Here is a 15700-nt window from a genome sequence, read left to right as displayed (position 1 = left end):
CTAAAAATATACTCACGAAATTACCCAGGTGCAGAACTACACATGCAGAGCAACATTCTTGTAAGACCTTAACCTTCACTTATAAATGACCTTGACTTTGAAGGTCAAATTATTGAAATTTTCATTTTTTTTGGCTATTATGGGCTGTAACTTTGTTATTTTTGAATGGATTGTCTTCAAACTTGAACATAATAATCTTCAAGGAAAACCCTTAAATATAACCAGACAGACCTTAACCTTCACTCATAAATGACCTTGACTTTGACGGTCAAATTATTGAAATTTTCATATATTTTTTGCTGTAACTGGCTGTAACTTTGCTATTATTGAATGGATCAACTTCATATTATAACAAAAACATTCTTAAGGACAAGACCTTCATGTGTATCCAACTTAAATTCACTTGGGCTCTCTAATGACCTTGACCGTGAAGGTTAAATTACTGAATTTTCACAGATTTGTTCTTTAAATGACCATATATATTTATTGGTGTGTATGTTTATATATAAATGTGTATGTATAAATATACAAATTATATAGACAAAACTTATGTGACAAGACAGACCGATTTAATTTATAAAAAGGAAACGTTAAGATTTGTTAAAATATTTCTTTGTTTGCCGTCCGGTGGTGGCTCTTGATATCGTCTAAATCCAAACATTGTATTGATTTTTAACAATCATTATTGAGATATTGAAAAAGAAGGGGGCTTTAGAAAAAGACAAACATTGAATCACTACAAATGGATTTAAATTCAAACTCACTGCCTTCATAAAGATTATTATGTTTCTTTCCAAATGGTCCAATTTTATTCATTAATTCAGTACATGTAATATACTACCTATCAATTAATTTGACAAACTTTCAATTTCATATTATATGACCAAAGTCACATTTACCGTCTGTGGGTTCGGGTTGCTCTTCCTCAGATTCGGGTTCTGGTTGTTTTGTTGGTTCCGGTTCTGGAGTCACCTCTGGTTCGGGAGTCGGCAATGGAGGAATAGGCGTCCATGTAACACAACCTTCTTCTTTGGTTAATGGTACGAAATCATTGCAATATGCATCTGTTTAAATCAAATAAGATTTTTTAAGCAAATATACAGATAAAACAATACAAAATGAATCTACTGTTGTTTTTTACGATACAAGTACATTCAACTTAAGTAGATTGTCTCTAACCAGTAAGATAATGCAATGGATATGCATAACATACAGAATTTTTTTTCTATGTACTACACCATCCTATTTTGTTTCATTTACTTACATGTGTGTTTGTATGTACTTAATAAATGTTTACAAATGGTACTAAGATGAATCAAGTTTATGTTTGAATTTGTTCAACATGTCGGTTGTGTATTTATGTATGAAACAAAACTTTTAAATGAATGGCAAAGTTAAATCGTGAAATATAATGTAAATTCAATAACTTGACCTTGACAGTCAAGATCATTTAAGGGTCATTTTAATATTTTAATTATTACTGTTATGACAAAAGTGTTGTTTTGTCAAATTATAAATCAAAGCCGTAAATAAGAAATAAAGTAATGACAATTCAAACTAATAATTGGACGTCGGCGATCAAGGTTATTTAAAGGTCAAGATCATATTGAATAATTCAACATGTCGATATTTACTTTTGTCAAAGAATTCATCAATTCCGTAAATAAATAACAAATTTACCACACTTTTCATCACGATTCAAATTACTTTGAATATTAATGTCATATAATGGTCACAGTCAAACACAGTTTAATTTTCTTGATAGGTTCTTGTGTCCAAGAATGAAGACAATTCGTTAAAAAAATATCAGTTATTGTCAGTGAATTTTAGTTAAATTTTCAGCAATTTAGAAAAAAAAATCGAGCTTGAAGTTCAAGGTCATTTGTAAGAGTTTAAGGTAGATTCACTTTGGTATACTCAAAGGATTGTTGTGAATGTATGAAGACAATATATCAAGAAATAACAAAAATACTGACTTGAATTTAAATCAATTTTCAAATTTTTCAGTTTTTATAGAGTATCTTTCCTTTGCATTGCCAATGACCCGGAACTACCTGCTAGCGTTCACTTACCACCGTCCTCTTCAAGAAAAATATTGCAGCTTAGAGTGAAATCGTCCAGTAATTGGTCTGCCTCCCCTATGTTTGGCTTGAATTCTATTTCAAATACATTGTTCTTTTTCGTTGGTTTTAAAAACATAATTGTCCTTCCAGTTTTATCTACAGGCGCTGGCGGGCATCCTGGTATTTGTCCATTCTCGTTACCTGTAAGTAAATTTAAACTTCATTACACAAGGTCGAAAGTAATAATTCTAACGTCATCTGAATGTGAGTTGCAGTTTGACTTCCAAACAAAATACTAATTCACTATAGCTGTACTTATTGCTTTGACTTCCAATAAAATACTTATTAACTATAACTGTACTTACTGCTTTGACTTACAAACAAAATACTTTTTCATTTCAACTGTACTTATTGCTTTGACTTCCATTCGAAATACTTATTAACTATAACTGTACTTATTGTTTTGATTTACAAACTAAAAACTAATTAACTACAACTGTACTTATTGCTTTGACTTCCAAACAAAATACCAATTCACTATAACTATACTTATTGCTTTGACTTCCAATAAAATACTTATTAACTATAACTGTACTTACTGCTTTGACTTACAAACAAAATACTTTTTCATTTCAACTGTACTTATTGCTTTGACTTCCATTCGAAATACTTATTAACTATAACTGTACTTATTGCTTTGATTTACAAACTAAAAACTAATTAACTACAACTGTACTTATTGCTTTGACTTCCAAACATAATACTTATTCACTACAACTGTACTTATTGCTTTGACTTACAAACAAAATACTTATTCACTATAACTGTACTTATTGCTTTGACTTACAAACAAAATACTTATTCACTATAACTGTACTTATTGCTTTGACTTACAAACACAATACTTATTCACTATAACTGTACTTATTGCTTTGACTTCCAAACAAAATACTTATTCACTATAACTGTACTTATTGGCAAAAACATCACAAGGAAAAGATGGCCTAGGTAATTGGCCAATAAGAAACTTTCTGGAAAATATAACAGGACGTCAAAATAATAAAGCTTTTGAAAAATAAAAGCATTTCTGAGGTATAATGGGCGTGTAAAATATTCACCAAGTCATAAACATTTTCAATGACAATATAACAGTTATATAGTTACATATATGCAGAAGAGCACATAAAAAGATAAACACATAAAATTGGTATATTTCGACAGTTTACGGCGTATCTCGTCAACTTCAGTAAGAACAATACATTTAAAAAGCAGTCAGATGACACTTCCATGACACATTTTTGGACGCTCTTTGTCAAATTAAAGTCGTTTACATATTTTCGGCACCTTGCCAGAAGGGGGATGTGCCCTTTCTGTTTGGGAGTGTGAATGGGTCGGTAGACCCCCTCATCTCCAAGACACTTTTGGACTTGTAAGAGGCTATTAAAATGGCCTCAGGTCGACCTTAAGGTAACGTGTAAGGAACACTGAAAGCCTTTGACTCTATCTCAATCCATTGAAAGTTGCAACAATTTGAAATCAATTAGTTTTAATAGAAAAATCAATGCTAAATAGTAATTTTTGGCAATTTTGAGATGCCCCCTCGTTGCCATGGTAACAGGAAATTTAAGATTGAGTATGCCATTACAAAGGCTATGGTTCAATCAACAGTTGTGCCAAGTCTGAACAGTATTGAAGCCTTTTTATAGTTTCATAGCAATTCGAACTTGTAACAGGAGGCTTTTCAATGAAAACAGCCATTTTTGTATTTTCTGATCGAAAATTGGCGAGCTGACATTCAATCTCTGACACAGCGGTTAACGACAAATCTAACAACAAGTAGTTCTCAAAACTACGATAGCGTCCTGGTGACAATTTAACATGATCTATAAAAATTGAAAACTCCTACGTAGGAGATAGAAAAGCCTAGTTAGGAGTTTATAACTCCTACGTAGGACTTTAAAACTCCTACTTAGGTGGTTTTTTTATCTCCTACGTAGAAGTTATAAAGTCCTACGTAGAAGTTTGTAAGTCCTACGCAGGACTTTGAAACTCCTAATTAGGTTTTTATATCTCCTACGTAGGAGACGTATAGGAGATATAAAGTCCTACGTAGGAGTTATCTTTTTTATAGAACATGTTATATTGGCACCAGGATGCTTCCGTACAAAACAGCTTAATACTAGCGATTTAAAAGAAAGAAATACTTTTATTTTGTTACAAGTATCCAACAAATTACATTTGTACAATGCATTCAAAGTTTAAAAGTAGCGCTGGCTAACAGAATTGTCAATAAATGCACAATCACTACTTACGCGGATGAATATGATTTTGATGTCGATTACCGAATACTACACCAGTAGTGGAATATATAGATTCTACATGTCGGACTGTTTTGGCGAGAAGATTTTCGCTAAATTATTTACGTATATTTTAAACAACAGGTCTATCGTGAACAAAATACCTCGAAATTAATAAGGATTACAGATTACAAACCCGAAATGCAATGTAACATGTAAACCAATACTAGAAAGTTACCATGTCCGAAAAAGCACTTTATCGCAGAAATGTATGCAAATGTATACCGGATATTCAACAAAACATAACCGAATTTTGAAATAAGAACATTTAAAAGTCAATATTTCTGTACAATCTTTTTGCCGCTGAAAACAGCAAATATTTCTTGTTAAAACATTCAGCCTTGACACTTGTCTGTGTTTTACATTTTCTACCTGTGCTAATTAGAAACACGCGATGGAATGTAATGTATTTTGCATACTTTTATGCCTATCTTGCCTTCTGACAATGTAAAACGTCTTTCGTTACTCCTCTCTGATCGTGCCATAATTCCTCTTCTTAACAACCCAGTCTGATGTTAAATACGTTTTTGCAACCATTACTTTTATCTAGCGAGGCTCATGTGCGCAAGTTTTGGCAGCAGTTGCAGATGGAAATGAACCGTCACATCAGTAGAGAATAAGTGTATCTCTTACATTTATTACAGAACATTATCTCACAGTTCAAGCACAGCACATTACACGGAGGTTTGGGTAAATGTGAAGTATGGGGCTCACTTATCGTAATATTATATCGTCACTTAGATCGATTTGAACTGCATTTGAGACACATTACTTCTAAAAATTATTGAGGTCAATACATCGAAAAACAAACGGATCACTGACAAACAGGAACCGAAATCATAACATGCAGTTCTATAGAAATACATCGCACAAAATGTCAAATGAATTACAAATAGTGACACAAAAGGTTTTTTCCTTTACACTGAAAAAATAATAAATATAATAATAGATGACTATTCCAGACTGAAAATCAAAACATCATAGACGCAATATCGCCATAATTACATATTAATTTACATACAGCGGAATCAGAATCAATATTGAAATGTCTGGTTTTCGTTGTTAACATTGCCCTCAAAACTAAGCCATGGAGGGATAAAATCAATCTGATGCTAATTCATACAGCATCATGCACATTAAACAATATTCAGTATTGTTATAACTATGAAAAGTCTCGCAGAGAAACAATTTTTGTCCATTGTCTATTATGCTGCTAATGTATATTTGTTTATTCATTCTTAATAACGAATACACACGCTTGTTGTTTGTTCCTCTACAGTGAAGATAAGCCCCTGAACAATCTATATTTGAAAATGGGCTGGGAGTAAATCAGAAAATCAGTACAGAACATTGAGAGCTAGCACAATATAACTCGTTATACCTGCACTTTTTCAATCGTTAATTCTTATTACGGAAACCAGACATATTCATGTAAATGTTCGTCAACGAATAGAAGCTGATAAAACTGTGTTGCTCTTACCTAAGAATAAAACTTTTATTTTGATTATGTCGAGACATGACAATTGATTCTTTTGAAATGTTTGAACGAATACAGCATTTTCCGAACTGATTTGAGCACGTAATTTACGAGTTTTTGTTGTCTCGACTAGATCAATGTTATATATCATAATGCAGAAAGAATAAGCACATAATCAAGTAATATATTTATCCTAGGTTAAGGTAATCGAAGTTTTACTGTATTGAAAATCATTGAATATGATGCGCACGATTTTCTCGTGCGTCAGTAATATATAATAAAGTCGGATAGATGTGTATATCATTCGAGGTTTTCTGGATTGCTACACACGTTTATTTTACAATATCGTGCACTGATTTCCTGCCATCCTCCCTAAAAATTCACGCAGTCATAGTTAATCTGTACAGTAACTGATTTTTCTTGGTCCATTTTTATTCTTGATCGTATTCTTAAAACTGCAGAATAATTTTGCAAGGTTTATAATTGATTTATAAATACATAAATGTTTTAATGGTAAATGAAGTATGGTATTATAAAGATGCATTTTTAGATTAATTCAGTCAAGTTTTTTACGTTTTGGTTACGATTTGAATTAAACTAAAAATATTGTTCATTGCTTAAGTTTATATTTTCAGATTTGTTCCAAGAACAAGATGTACTACTTTCCCGGGATGTTCGTTATTTTGGAGAACGATTCTTTAGTTAGTGAAATACGATACCTTGAACTTTTCTGATTTCATTTTTATTGTCTGTATATAAGAAGAGATTCCATATTTTATACGTTTTTTTGTAAATGTTCTGAACTTATAGGTGGAAAGCGTGCAGTAATTGAGCGTACATATTCGGCTTTTAATTACATTTTACATAGTAAGTGGGTTACTTTTATGGATTTTCTCATTAAATTATGTCAGAGCACTTACGGAAGGTGGCCTGTCTTGAGTTTTGGTTTCCTACTACGTCCCCCTCCCACGATGGAGTAGGGTTGCGCAGCCGACTTGCAGCATTACTGACAGGGAAAGTACATGTACGTTCATAAAATAAAAATATAAGATTAGTGTCAAGAAAGTCTTTTTTGATCACACCGATTTATGAAACGTTGAGATGTTAATGTCATGTATACTGTTTCTAAGAACATGTATTAGTAATGTAGATATACGGAAATGCAGATAACAAATCCTAAATGTGAATTTATGTATTTGTTGTTCTTTCTTCCTTCGATTGCTTTTTAATGGGATAAATAATTCATTTACGTTTGAGCGTAGTGGATTAGGAAATAAGTTTTAATTTTCATTACTTCCATAACTTCCATAAATATTACAGAATTGAACCTCTGGAACTCGGAAATAAAACTCATAAGGCCTATTTATTAATCATTCTTATGCCATAAATTAACGACTGAGATTTGAAGTACAGTGTATGTAACAAGGCATGACTCTCATGAATGCTAACAAAACTTGTAAGTAGCCGAATTTTAGCACAACAAGCCACGCCTCCGTCATAGTTTCCTCACGTGTTTTCGATTACTGAGAAAAAAAATGTCGCTGAAACAATTCAGAGAAAACTCAAGATTCCTGAAGACTCGTTATGCTCATTGTGAAAACAAACTGTTACAACATAAGTGTTACTAGGAGTGAGGGAGCGGTAATTGTGGAAACAATAATGTAACTAATTATGCAAATCACGCGCCATATGTTGACTTTTGCATCATTCGGTATAGAAACACAGCCTTTGGGAAAAGCAATGACATTATTTTCTCATCCATATCAAAGGAATCGGATAATTATCTTTCAGGCTAAAATCCATTCGTATGGAAAGGCATATAGTTGTCGTTATGTAACACTATAATACTTCATTGTATCACACTAATACTTCATTGTATCACATGTTTTCCTACAATTTGACAGGTTACTACCACGTAAAAAATCCTTGCACTAATAATTCATGACTTAAAACCACATTGAAAAGGCTTAATTTGCTTTTCGTCAGAAACACGAGGTCTCGAAATCTGAAATTAATCATCGCTTGGTTTTCAGATATGACTTCTACAACCCTGGAGCCACACTATCATCAAGTCTGACGCCACACTATCTACGACCCTGGAGCCACACTATCTACGACCCTGGAGCCACACTATCTTCGATCCTAGTGCCACACTATCTATGATCCTGAAGCCACACTATCTACGATCCTGGAGCCACACTATATATGATCCTGGGGCAACACTATCTACGATCCTAGTGCCACACTATCTATGATCCTGAAGCCACACTATCTATGATCATGGAGCCACACTATCTACGATCCTGGAGCCACATTATCTACGATCCTGGTGCCACACTATCCTATGATCCTGAGGCACACTATCTATGATCATGGAGCTACGCATATCTACGATCCTGGTGCCACACTATCTATGATCCTGATGGCACACTTATCTATGATCATGGAGCCACACTTTCTACGATCCTGGAGCCACACTATCTACGATCATGGAGCCATACAATCTACGATCCTGAGCCACACTATCTACGATCCTGGAGCCACACTATCTACGATCCTGGAGCCACACTATCTATGATCCTGGAGCCACACTATCTATGATCCTGGAGCCACACTATCTATGATCCTGAAGCCACACTATCTACGATCTACTAGAGCCACACTATCTACGATCCTGGAGCCACACTATCTACGATCCTGGAGCCACACGTTCTTTGATCCTGGAGCCACACTATCTACGATCCTAGAGCCACACTATCTACGATCCTGGAGCCACACTATCTACGATCCTGGAGCCACACTATCTATGATCCTGGTTCCAATCTATCTACGATCCTAGAGCCACACTATCTACGATCCTGGAGCCACACTATCTATGATCCTGGAGCCACACTATATATGTTCCTGGAGCCACACTATATGTATGATCCTGGAGCCACATTATCTACGATCCTGGAGCCACACTATCTATGATCCTGGAGCCACACTATCTATGATCCTGGAGCCACACTATCTATGATCCTGAAGGCACACTATCTATGATCATGGAGCCACACTTTCTACGATCCTGGAGCCACACTATCTACGATCCTGGTGCCACACTATCTATGATCCTGAAGGCACACTATCTATGATCATGGAGCTACGCTATCTACGATCCTGGTGCCTCACTATCTATGGATCCTGGAGCCACACTATTTAGATCCTGGAGCCACACTATCTATGATCCTGGAGTCACACTATCTATGATCCTGGAGAAAATTAAACAACACTCTATCTACTAGCTTGGAGTCAGACTATCTTGGATCGTGGATCCACACTATCTTCGATTCTGGAGCCACATTATTTACGAGCCTGTTGCAACACTATCTACATTTCAGGTGCAACATTGTATCACACTATTTAAGAGCCAGATGTCAAACTGTACGAGCCCGGAGTATAACTATCCAATAGCCAGGTGCCAATCTATCTACGAGTCTGGTGCCAACTTCCCAAGGTTACTCTGTACCTTTTCTCGCGATCATTGCAATTGTCGACTCATAATAAAGTACTTAACGCATTTAACGACGCAAGGTAATAACTTATTTCTAAAATGTAACATGTGTAAAACATCCAAGTGCTTAAGAACATTTAGCAGGCAAAAGCTCAAGTTTGAAACATGTTTCTCAAGGAAATGCTTCCTTCATGAAGAGAGAAAAATGTGTAGAAAAATACAACATACCCAGACAATCACTGGCAAGCACGGATTCCAGACTTATTACGAGTTTGCAACAGCAAATTACACGAGAATTATCCGACCATTATATCAATAATTGACAAAATTGAACAAAAACAATACAACATGAAGACCTCCCTTTTTGTGTTAAGTTATGCTAAAATAAATTCCTGGGACTGTACTTGACTATGTGCACGTTCACATACATGTAAAGTACCTAAAATGCTTTAAATGTGTATTTGTTGCATGCTCGCATTAATTTTCCATAACATTTTAAAGAACCCAGTTATTCATAATTCACGTTGTGCTCATGCGCTAGAAATACTAGTTGATGTCATATCAACTTTCGTATGTCTTACCCATATCAAATTACCATAATGTTATATGCTATATTAGATCAATTACAAATAATTTATAGTTACAAATGTTGCAGATCAAAACTGGTATGATTTCATTGTTGTTAAATTTTGGGGGAATATAACTGTATTGCTTTATAAAGACATAAAGAGCAAGGTTGGGTGCGACAAGTCACAACAGCTTCCGCGGAAGACCTATAGCGTCAATTACTCAAGAAGAAAATACCACATTTGTTATGAAACGTTTACATAAAAACCACATGTTACATCTTTATTAGACGTTTATTAATGAAAACGTGTTACAGTTAATAAAATATTCATATTTAATTTGTGAAACAACAGTTTGAGTTCCCACGTTTTCGTTTTCACGCATGTGCATCAACCAAGGCAGAAAGTATAAAGAGCGTTATTTCGTTTGACTTAAAGACCTGCTACGACCAATCGTGAACACTTCCGGTTGAGCCATTCGTCGTGTGGTGCGTGTGTGTGCGCTGTTTAAGCTCTTTACTTCCTGTTTTGTCATTATAGAAAATAACAGTTACTGTGAAAAAAGCGCCAGTATGACTGAAAACCAGGCCAATATATATTTAAATTCTGTATTGCACATCATTCACGGTCGATACGAAACATAAACGTACATCATTTGGCAATAATCACTAATGTACACCAGAATAACGCGCTCATTTCTGTACGTTAAGAATTAGTTGTTGATGTTTTACAAAGTGGAGCAGCTGAGATAGATATATTCTTACGTTAACATACTTAATAATACAGCAGAGATCATTTTGACTCCCATTCGCTGATAGAGTATGTCACACTAGATTACGCAGGGTCATATTCTACTATACAAAATATATCAAGTATTCAACCTTTTCTCGAGACAAATTTTGGTAAAAAGTATACTCTTAAAGTATGCTGTTATTCAGAAAGTAATTCAGGAATGTCGACATATAGCAATCCTTTTGTATAATTTATTCTAGTAGAGAATGAAGTAGAAAAAGTGGGAGTGGCCCCTTTAATGTGAATTTCAAACACTGGTGCATTGCGTTATTGTAACCTTATAATAAATGATCCCAATCGTCAAAGATGTTGACCCATGGGAAAGATCAAATTCTATCCAGCGCTGAATTCATTTACTTCAAGAAATATAAAACCGAAATAATCAAATTTCTTTCACCCTAAAGACGAAACAGTATATTTAAAGACACATCTCTTGTTTAATCACACTAATTCGATTCGTTCTAATTTGTAACATTTTGTAAAACACGCCATATGATTCATAGCGTTTAAAGACTAAAATGGATGAAAAATTCTGTAAATGGTTTACAGATCGATACGGATAATAGATAAAACAGTTACACCGCCTGCAACAGCTCTATAATGTCTGCATCACAAACGGCCCGATTCGTGTCTTTGTATGGTTTAATTCAGGCACTTTATGTGATCATGTGGATGAAATGGGAAAGAGGCAAATCTGCAGATGTGACAGAAAGAGGCGATTGACAACTTTTAAATAGTGGCAAACAAATCGAACGTTTTATTTCATGAAGTTCATATAAATATAAAAAAATGAAGTCTTTATTCGTCTTGCAATATTTCTGCAAAAGCCCAAGAACAACAAGATATATTCCTCACTATTCTTACTAAAGAAGCATCTAAGTTATTCATATAAAAACTATAATGTACGACAAAATATGCGGACTATTTCCTGATTCATTATCTTTTAATACGTTTTATTGACGTTATAATGCGGTTGTAAGGATACAGTAAGGTTACAAAATGTTTGATATTATATTTTATCACATTAACCGCGGCGCAGGAGTGTAATAAAGCCATTTAATAATCAAAGCACTGAATGTACTGATGGGGAGGCTATGAGAGAATGTTTCAGACTTATAGTTTCTTTTCTTTTTGCTTAAAATATGCTACCAAAATAAAAAGATATGCACATTGCGCTATTTATCCTTACTGTTGTGTTCAACCATTCATATATATGGTTAATGAGGTTGACTATTCATTTTGTTAATATTCCAGAACATTTAATTAAGGTCTACATTCGGACTGTTAATCATGCAAATTTTTGAAAAACCCTAAACTGTCAATAATAAATACATACCAGCAAGTATGACGACTGTTCATTATCAGATAACAATAACATTTTACAATGACGGTTTCTTATCAAATATCTGGACTTTTCATCATAATATTTTACATTTTAATTATTGAAAAAAATACAAACTGCCGTATGCAACCTTTTTTTAAACAAAAAAATTAACCCTTTTGGGAAACTTTTTAAAAATTTGGGTAAATTTAAAATTATTTCCCAAATTGTTTTTTTCAGAAAACTAAAAAAATAGTTTCAAAAATAAACCCCTTTTTCATTTATACGGCTGGAAAAATTAAAGCTTAAAAATTTCTTGAAAAATACACTCTCAAACTTTTTCAAAACTGAATCACCTAATGAAAATTGATGGGAAGTTTATCTTCTTTTTTTACCCCCAAACATATCACTAAACCCAAATTATGGTGTTAATCGATGGGATTCTACGTGAAATTTTTAAACCTCACTGCTTAAAATTACTGCGGAAAATCTGTTGTTAACAGGGTGTGCGGTTATTACGTAGGGTTTTCCCTGTCGACCATTTCCCGCAAATAGATGAGAACATCGAAGCCGTCAGTGCTATGAATGGTGTTATAAATGGCGTGTTTTGGAAGTTTTTGTTGAAACTTCTCCAAATACCTCCAGAGGCGTGCACGTCGCGGAGAAGGCACACGGAAGGTCATAGTCAAGTCCATCATAAGTACCAGAGGTGATTGGTTGACCTGTCGTGACTTACTCTGGAGGTTTAGCGCTAATAGATGCCGTTTTTGTTGTCGTCAGTCAGAAAGTTGATGCCTTGACGGTATGTCGTCTCCTTTACCACCAAAGAACGAAGAATGGGCTTCAGGAAGAATCTGCTTGAAAAAGACGTCCCAGATGCTATAATCTCGGACATATGGTTATTCCGGCGCCGAGTATAAATAAACTTAAAACACACACACTTTTGTTGAAAACAAAACAACAACACATTTTCTGTAAGTAATTTTTCAAGTGTTGTAAAATGAATAAGAAATTCCTCTTATGCCGCCCATTATTTTTAGAACACAACCATAAAAGTTCTTTTTTTTATTTTTCAAATAAACATTTATCACTTCAGCGCGAGCAAATATCGGTTTCAAATTAAAGTTTCGTAAGATATGTTAATGACTTCCCGATGCTCGACTGTAAGTAATTTGTATATGTATGCGGTTTTTTTTTGTTTTTGTTTTTTTTGTTTTTGTTTTTTAATTAAAGCTTCTTATTCTTTAATATTTTTTATGTATCTCATAATCTGTATTGAAAATTTGAATTTTATTACAAATGGACTATCAAATTATGATGTATGCCCTAGAATTGAATAAACTTTCTAATTACACAATACGGGGTCATACTGATCTTTGCGTCTTTCTCTGAAATACTTATTTCCTTGTTAAAACATATTTGAACACATATTTCTGTCAATTAACTGTTCACTTTACTTCCGATTTTGTTGTACGGAAACACATGTTTCTATTTGTGTTTTCTAATTAATTCGAATTTATAATCAGTTTAATGGGATCACCACCGGGTAAACGACTACTAGGTACTTTGGTCATGTTTTTTACCACAGATATTTGAATGTTTCTATTGGGATTAAAATGAGCATAGTTAACTAAACAACTGTTTGTATAAATTCCTGACCTGTCTAATTCTAATTATGAGATTAGTGAATATATAAGACTTTCACTACAAAATATTCCTAAACAAAAGAGCACATGTTTAAATTTATTCCTATACAAATAAAAGATCAGAGTAGGGATCTGTCAATTACCAAAGATACTTTTATGTTAAAAGTTTGATTAATGAATTATGTAAGATGAAAATATAAGTATTGCTTTTTTTATTTTGCTAATGTAAAATGTAATATTTTGTGCTGGAATTTTGTCGGAGGTCCTTAGGGGTTTTGTAGTTAAATAGTTTTTTTTTTCGGCGATAATGGTTAAAGAATAAAATGTTTTTTAAACTATATGTTCATCACCATCAGTGAATTTTTAATTAAATGTATGCAAAATATTTACTAAACAGCTATATGATTTAGCGGTTTATGACCGTTTTTCCGCGTACAGCCTCCTGGGGTGTACAAATAAGTTAGTTTTCCTTAGTTATCACGCAAGCATGATCCATGTCTCTGATGTAAGCGACAGTTTACAATTATTTGTCTTTAAAAAATATTAAGGACTATTAAGAGTTTATAACAACAAAAGCACATGCATGATATTGAGAATACGTAGTTGCAACGTTCTAGTTAATGACCCGTCATAAACAGTTGGTCGCTGCGTAGTAATTGGAAAATTGTTATCAAAAATAATAAAGAATATTTGCCACTGAATTAAAGCATTTACTTATAAATTTTCATTTATGCTTTTTGTTAAAAAAATATGGATAAAGTTATTATTTTGAAGGGTTTTCATACCAGAACTATTTAATACAGACGTACGTATGCCTAAACCTGATTACCGCGGCAGTATGACGTCACGGAGTAGTGATTTAAACAAAAATCAAGAATTTTTCAGAGAATTATTATCTTTACAAATTGCAGATATGAAATTAAAGAATGAAAATATTTTCATATTGTAAATGTCTGTGATGAGTGATGAGTCAGCTTAGAAAAAATCAAGGTACTATTTTTTGACCTGATTACCGTGGCAGTATGACGTCACGGAGTAGTGATTTAAACAAAAATCAAGAATTTTTCAGAGAATTATTATCTTTACAAATTGCAGATATGAAATTAAAGAATGAAAATATTTTCATATTGTAAATGTCTGTGATGAGTGATGAGTCAGCTTAGAAAAAATCAAGGTACTATTTTTTGACCTGATTACCGCGGCAGTAAGATTTGACAGACAGTTATTAACATTGGGTCGGCATAGCCTCCCCAAAAACGATATTACACTAGTGTAATAACACTTTGACGTGGCGTCATTTGCGCTATATAGAAACATAGCGTTAAAGCGCGCTAATGTTAGCGTTACACTATAGGCGCGTCATTGAAAAATAACTCATTTTAACAGTTTACTGTTCTTATTTTATATATGTGATAAATAGAATATTGTTTTCGTGTAGATTCAATACTTAATTTATTGAACTCGTTGAATAAAACAATATTATGCGAGCCTCTGGCGAGCATAATATGATTTTATTCAACTCGTTCAATAAATTTATTATTTAACTACACTCATTCAATATCCTCTATATCTGTTAATGGTTCCAAGTAGAAACTCTTAACATAAACAATTATAGGAACCGTGTAAAGTATAATTAGGATTAAAGATAAATAATGATATTATATCAGACATAAAACATTAAAATTTCTTATAATACATGTACATGTACATAAAGACACTGAATAATACAAATACACCATGAATAACATACATAGATCACGAATAATATTTATAATACATGAATGAATAAGATGTATCGACCACGAATAAGATTATAACACAGGAGATGATGTTAAGATTTTTTTGTTGCTATTAATATCCCAAAGTTGCTTGTTTAACGTATGTTGTTTCAAGATTCAAATTAGCCATAAAGCTTTGTTCTCGTACAATAATGCGTACAATTCTGCATTAAAATAGTTTCTGTTTACTGGACAATAAAATAGTAA

The 15700-nt window shown here is 33.4% G+C and overlaps 1 protein-coding gene across 1 annotated transcript in view; it reads right to left on the bottom strand.

Moving 5' to 3' along the window:
* Positions 1-15700, bottom strand: part of LOC132713325 (uncharacterized) — a 72010-nt gene that overhangs the window by 8438 nt on the left and 47872 nt on the right. The window contains exons 2-3 of the mRNA XM_060695873.1: positions 2073-2264; positions 900-1064 (exon numbers count right to left, since the gene is read on the bottom strand). Coding sequence (XP_060551856.1) covers positions 900-1064; positions 2073-2264 — 357 coding nt within the window. The remainder of the gene's footprint in view (positions 1-899; positions 1065-2072; positions 2265-15700) is intronic.

This window comes from Ruditapes philippinarum, unplaced genomic scaffold (assembly GCF_026571515.1).
Source record: "Ruditapes philippinarum isolate M1 unplaced genomic scaffold, ASM2657151v2 ctg1580_1_1_1_1, whole genome shotgun sequence".
NCBI lineage: Eukaryota > Metazoa > Mollusca > Bivalvia > Venerida > Veneridae > Ruditapes > Ruditapes philippinarum.
Note: the sequence above shows the minus strand (reverse complement) of the source record. Positions and strands in the feature narration are given on the sequence as shown.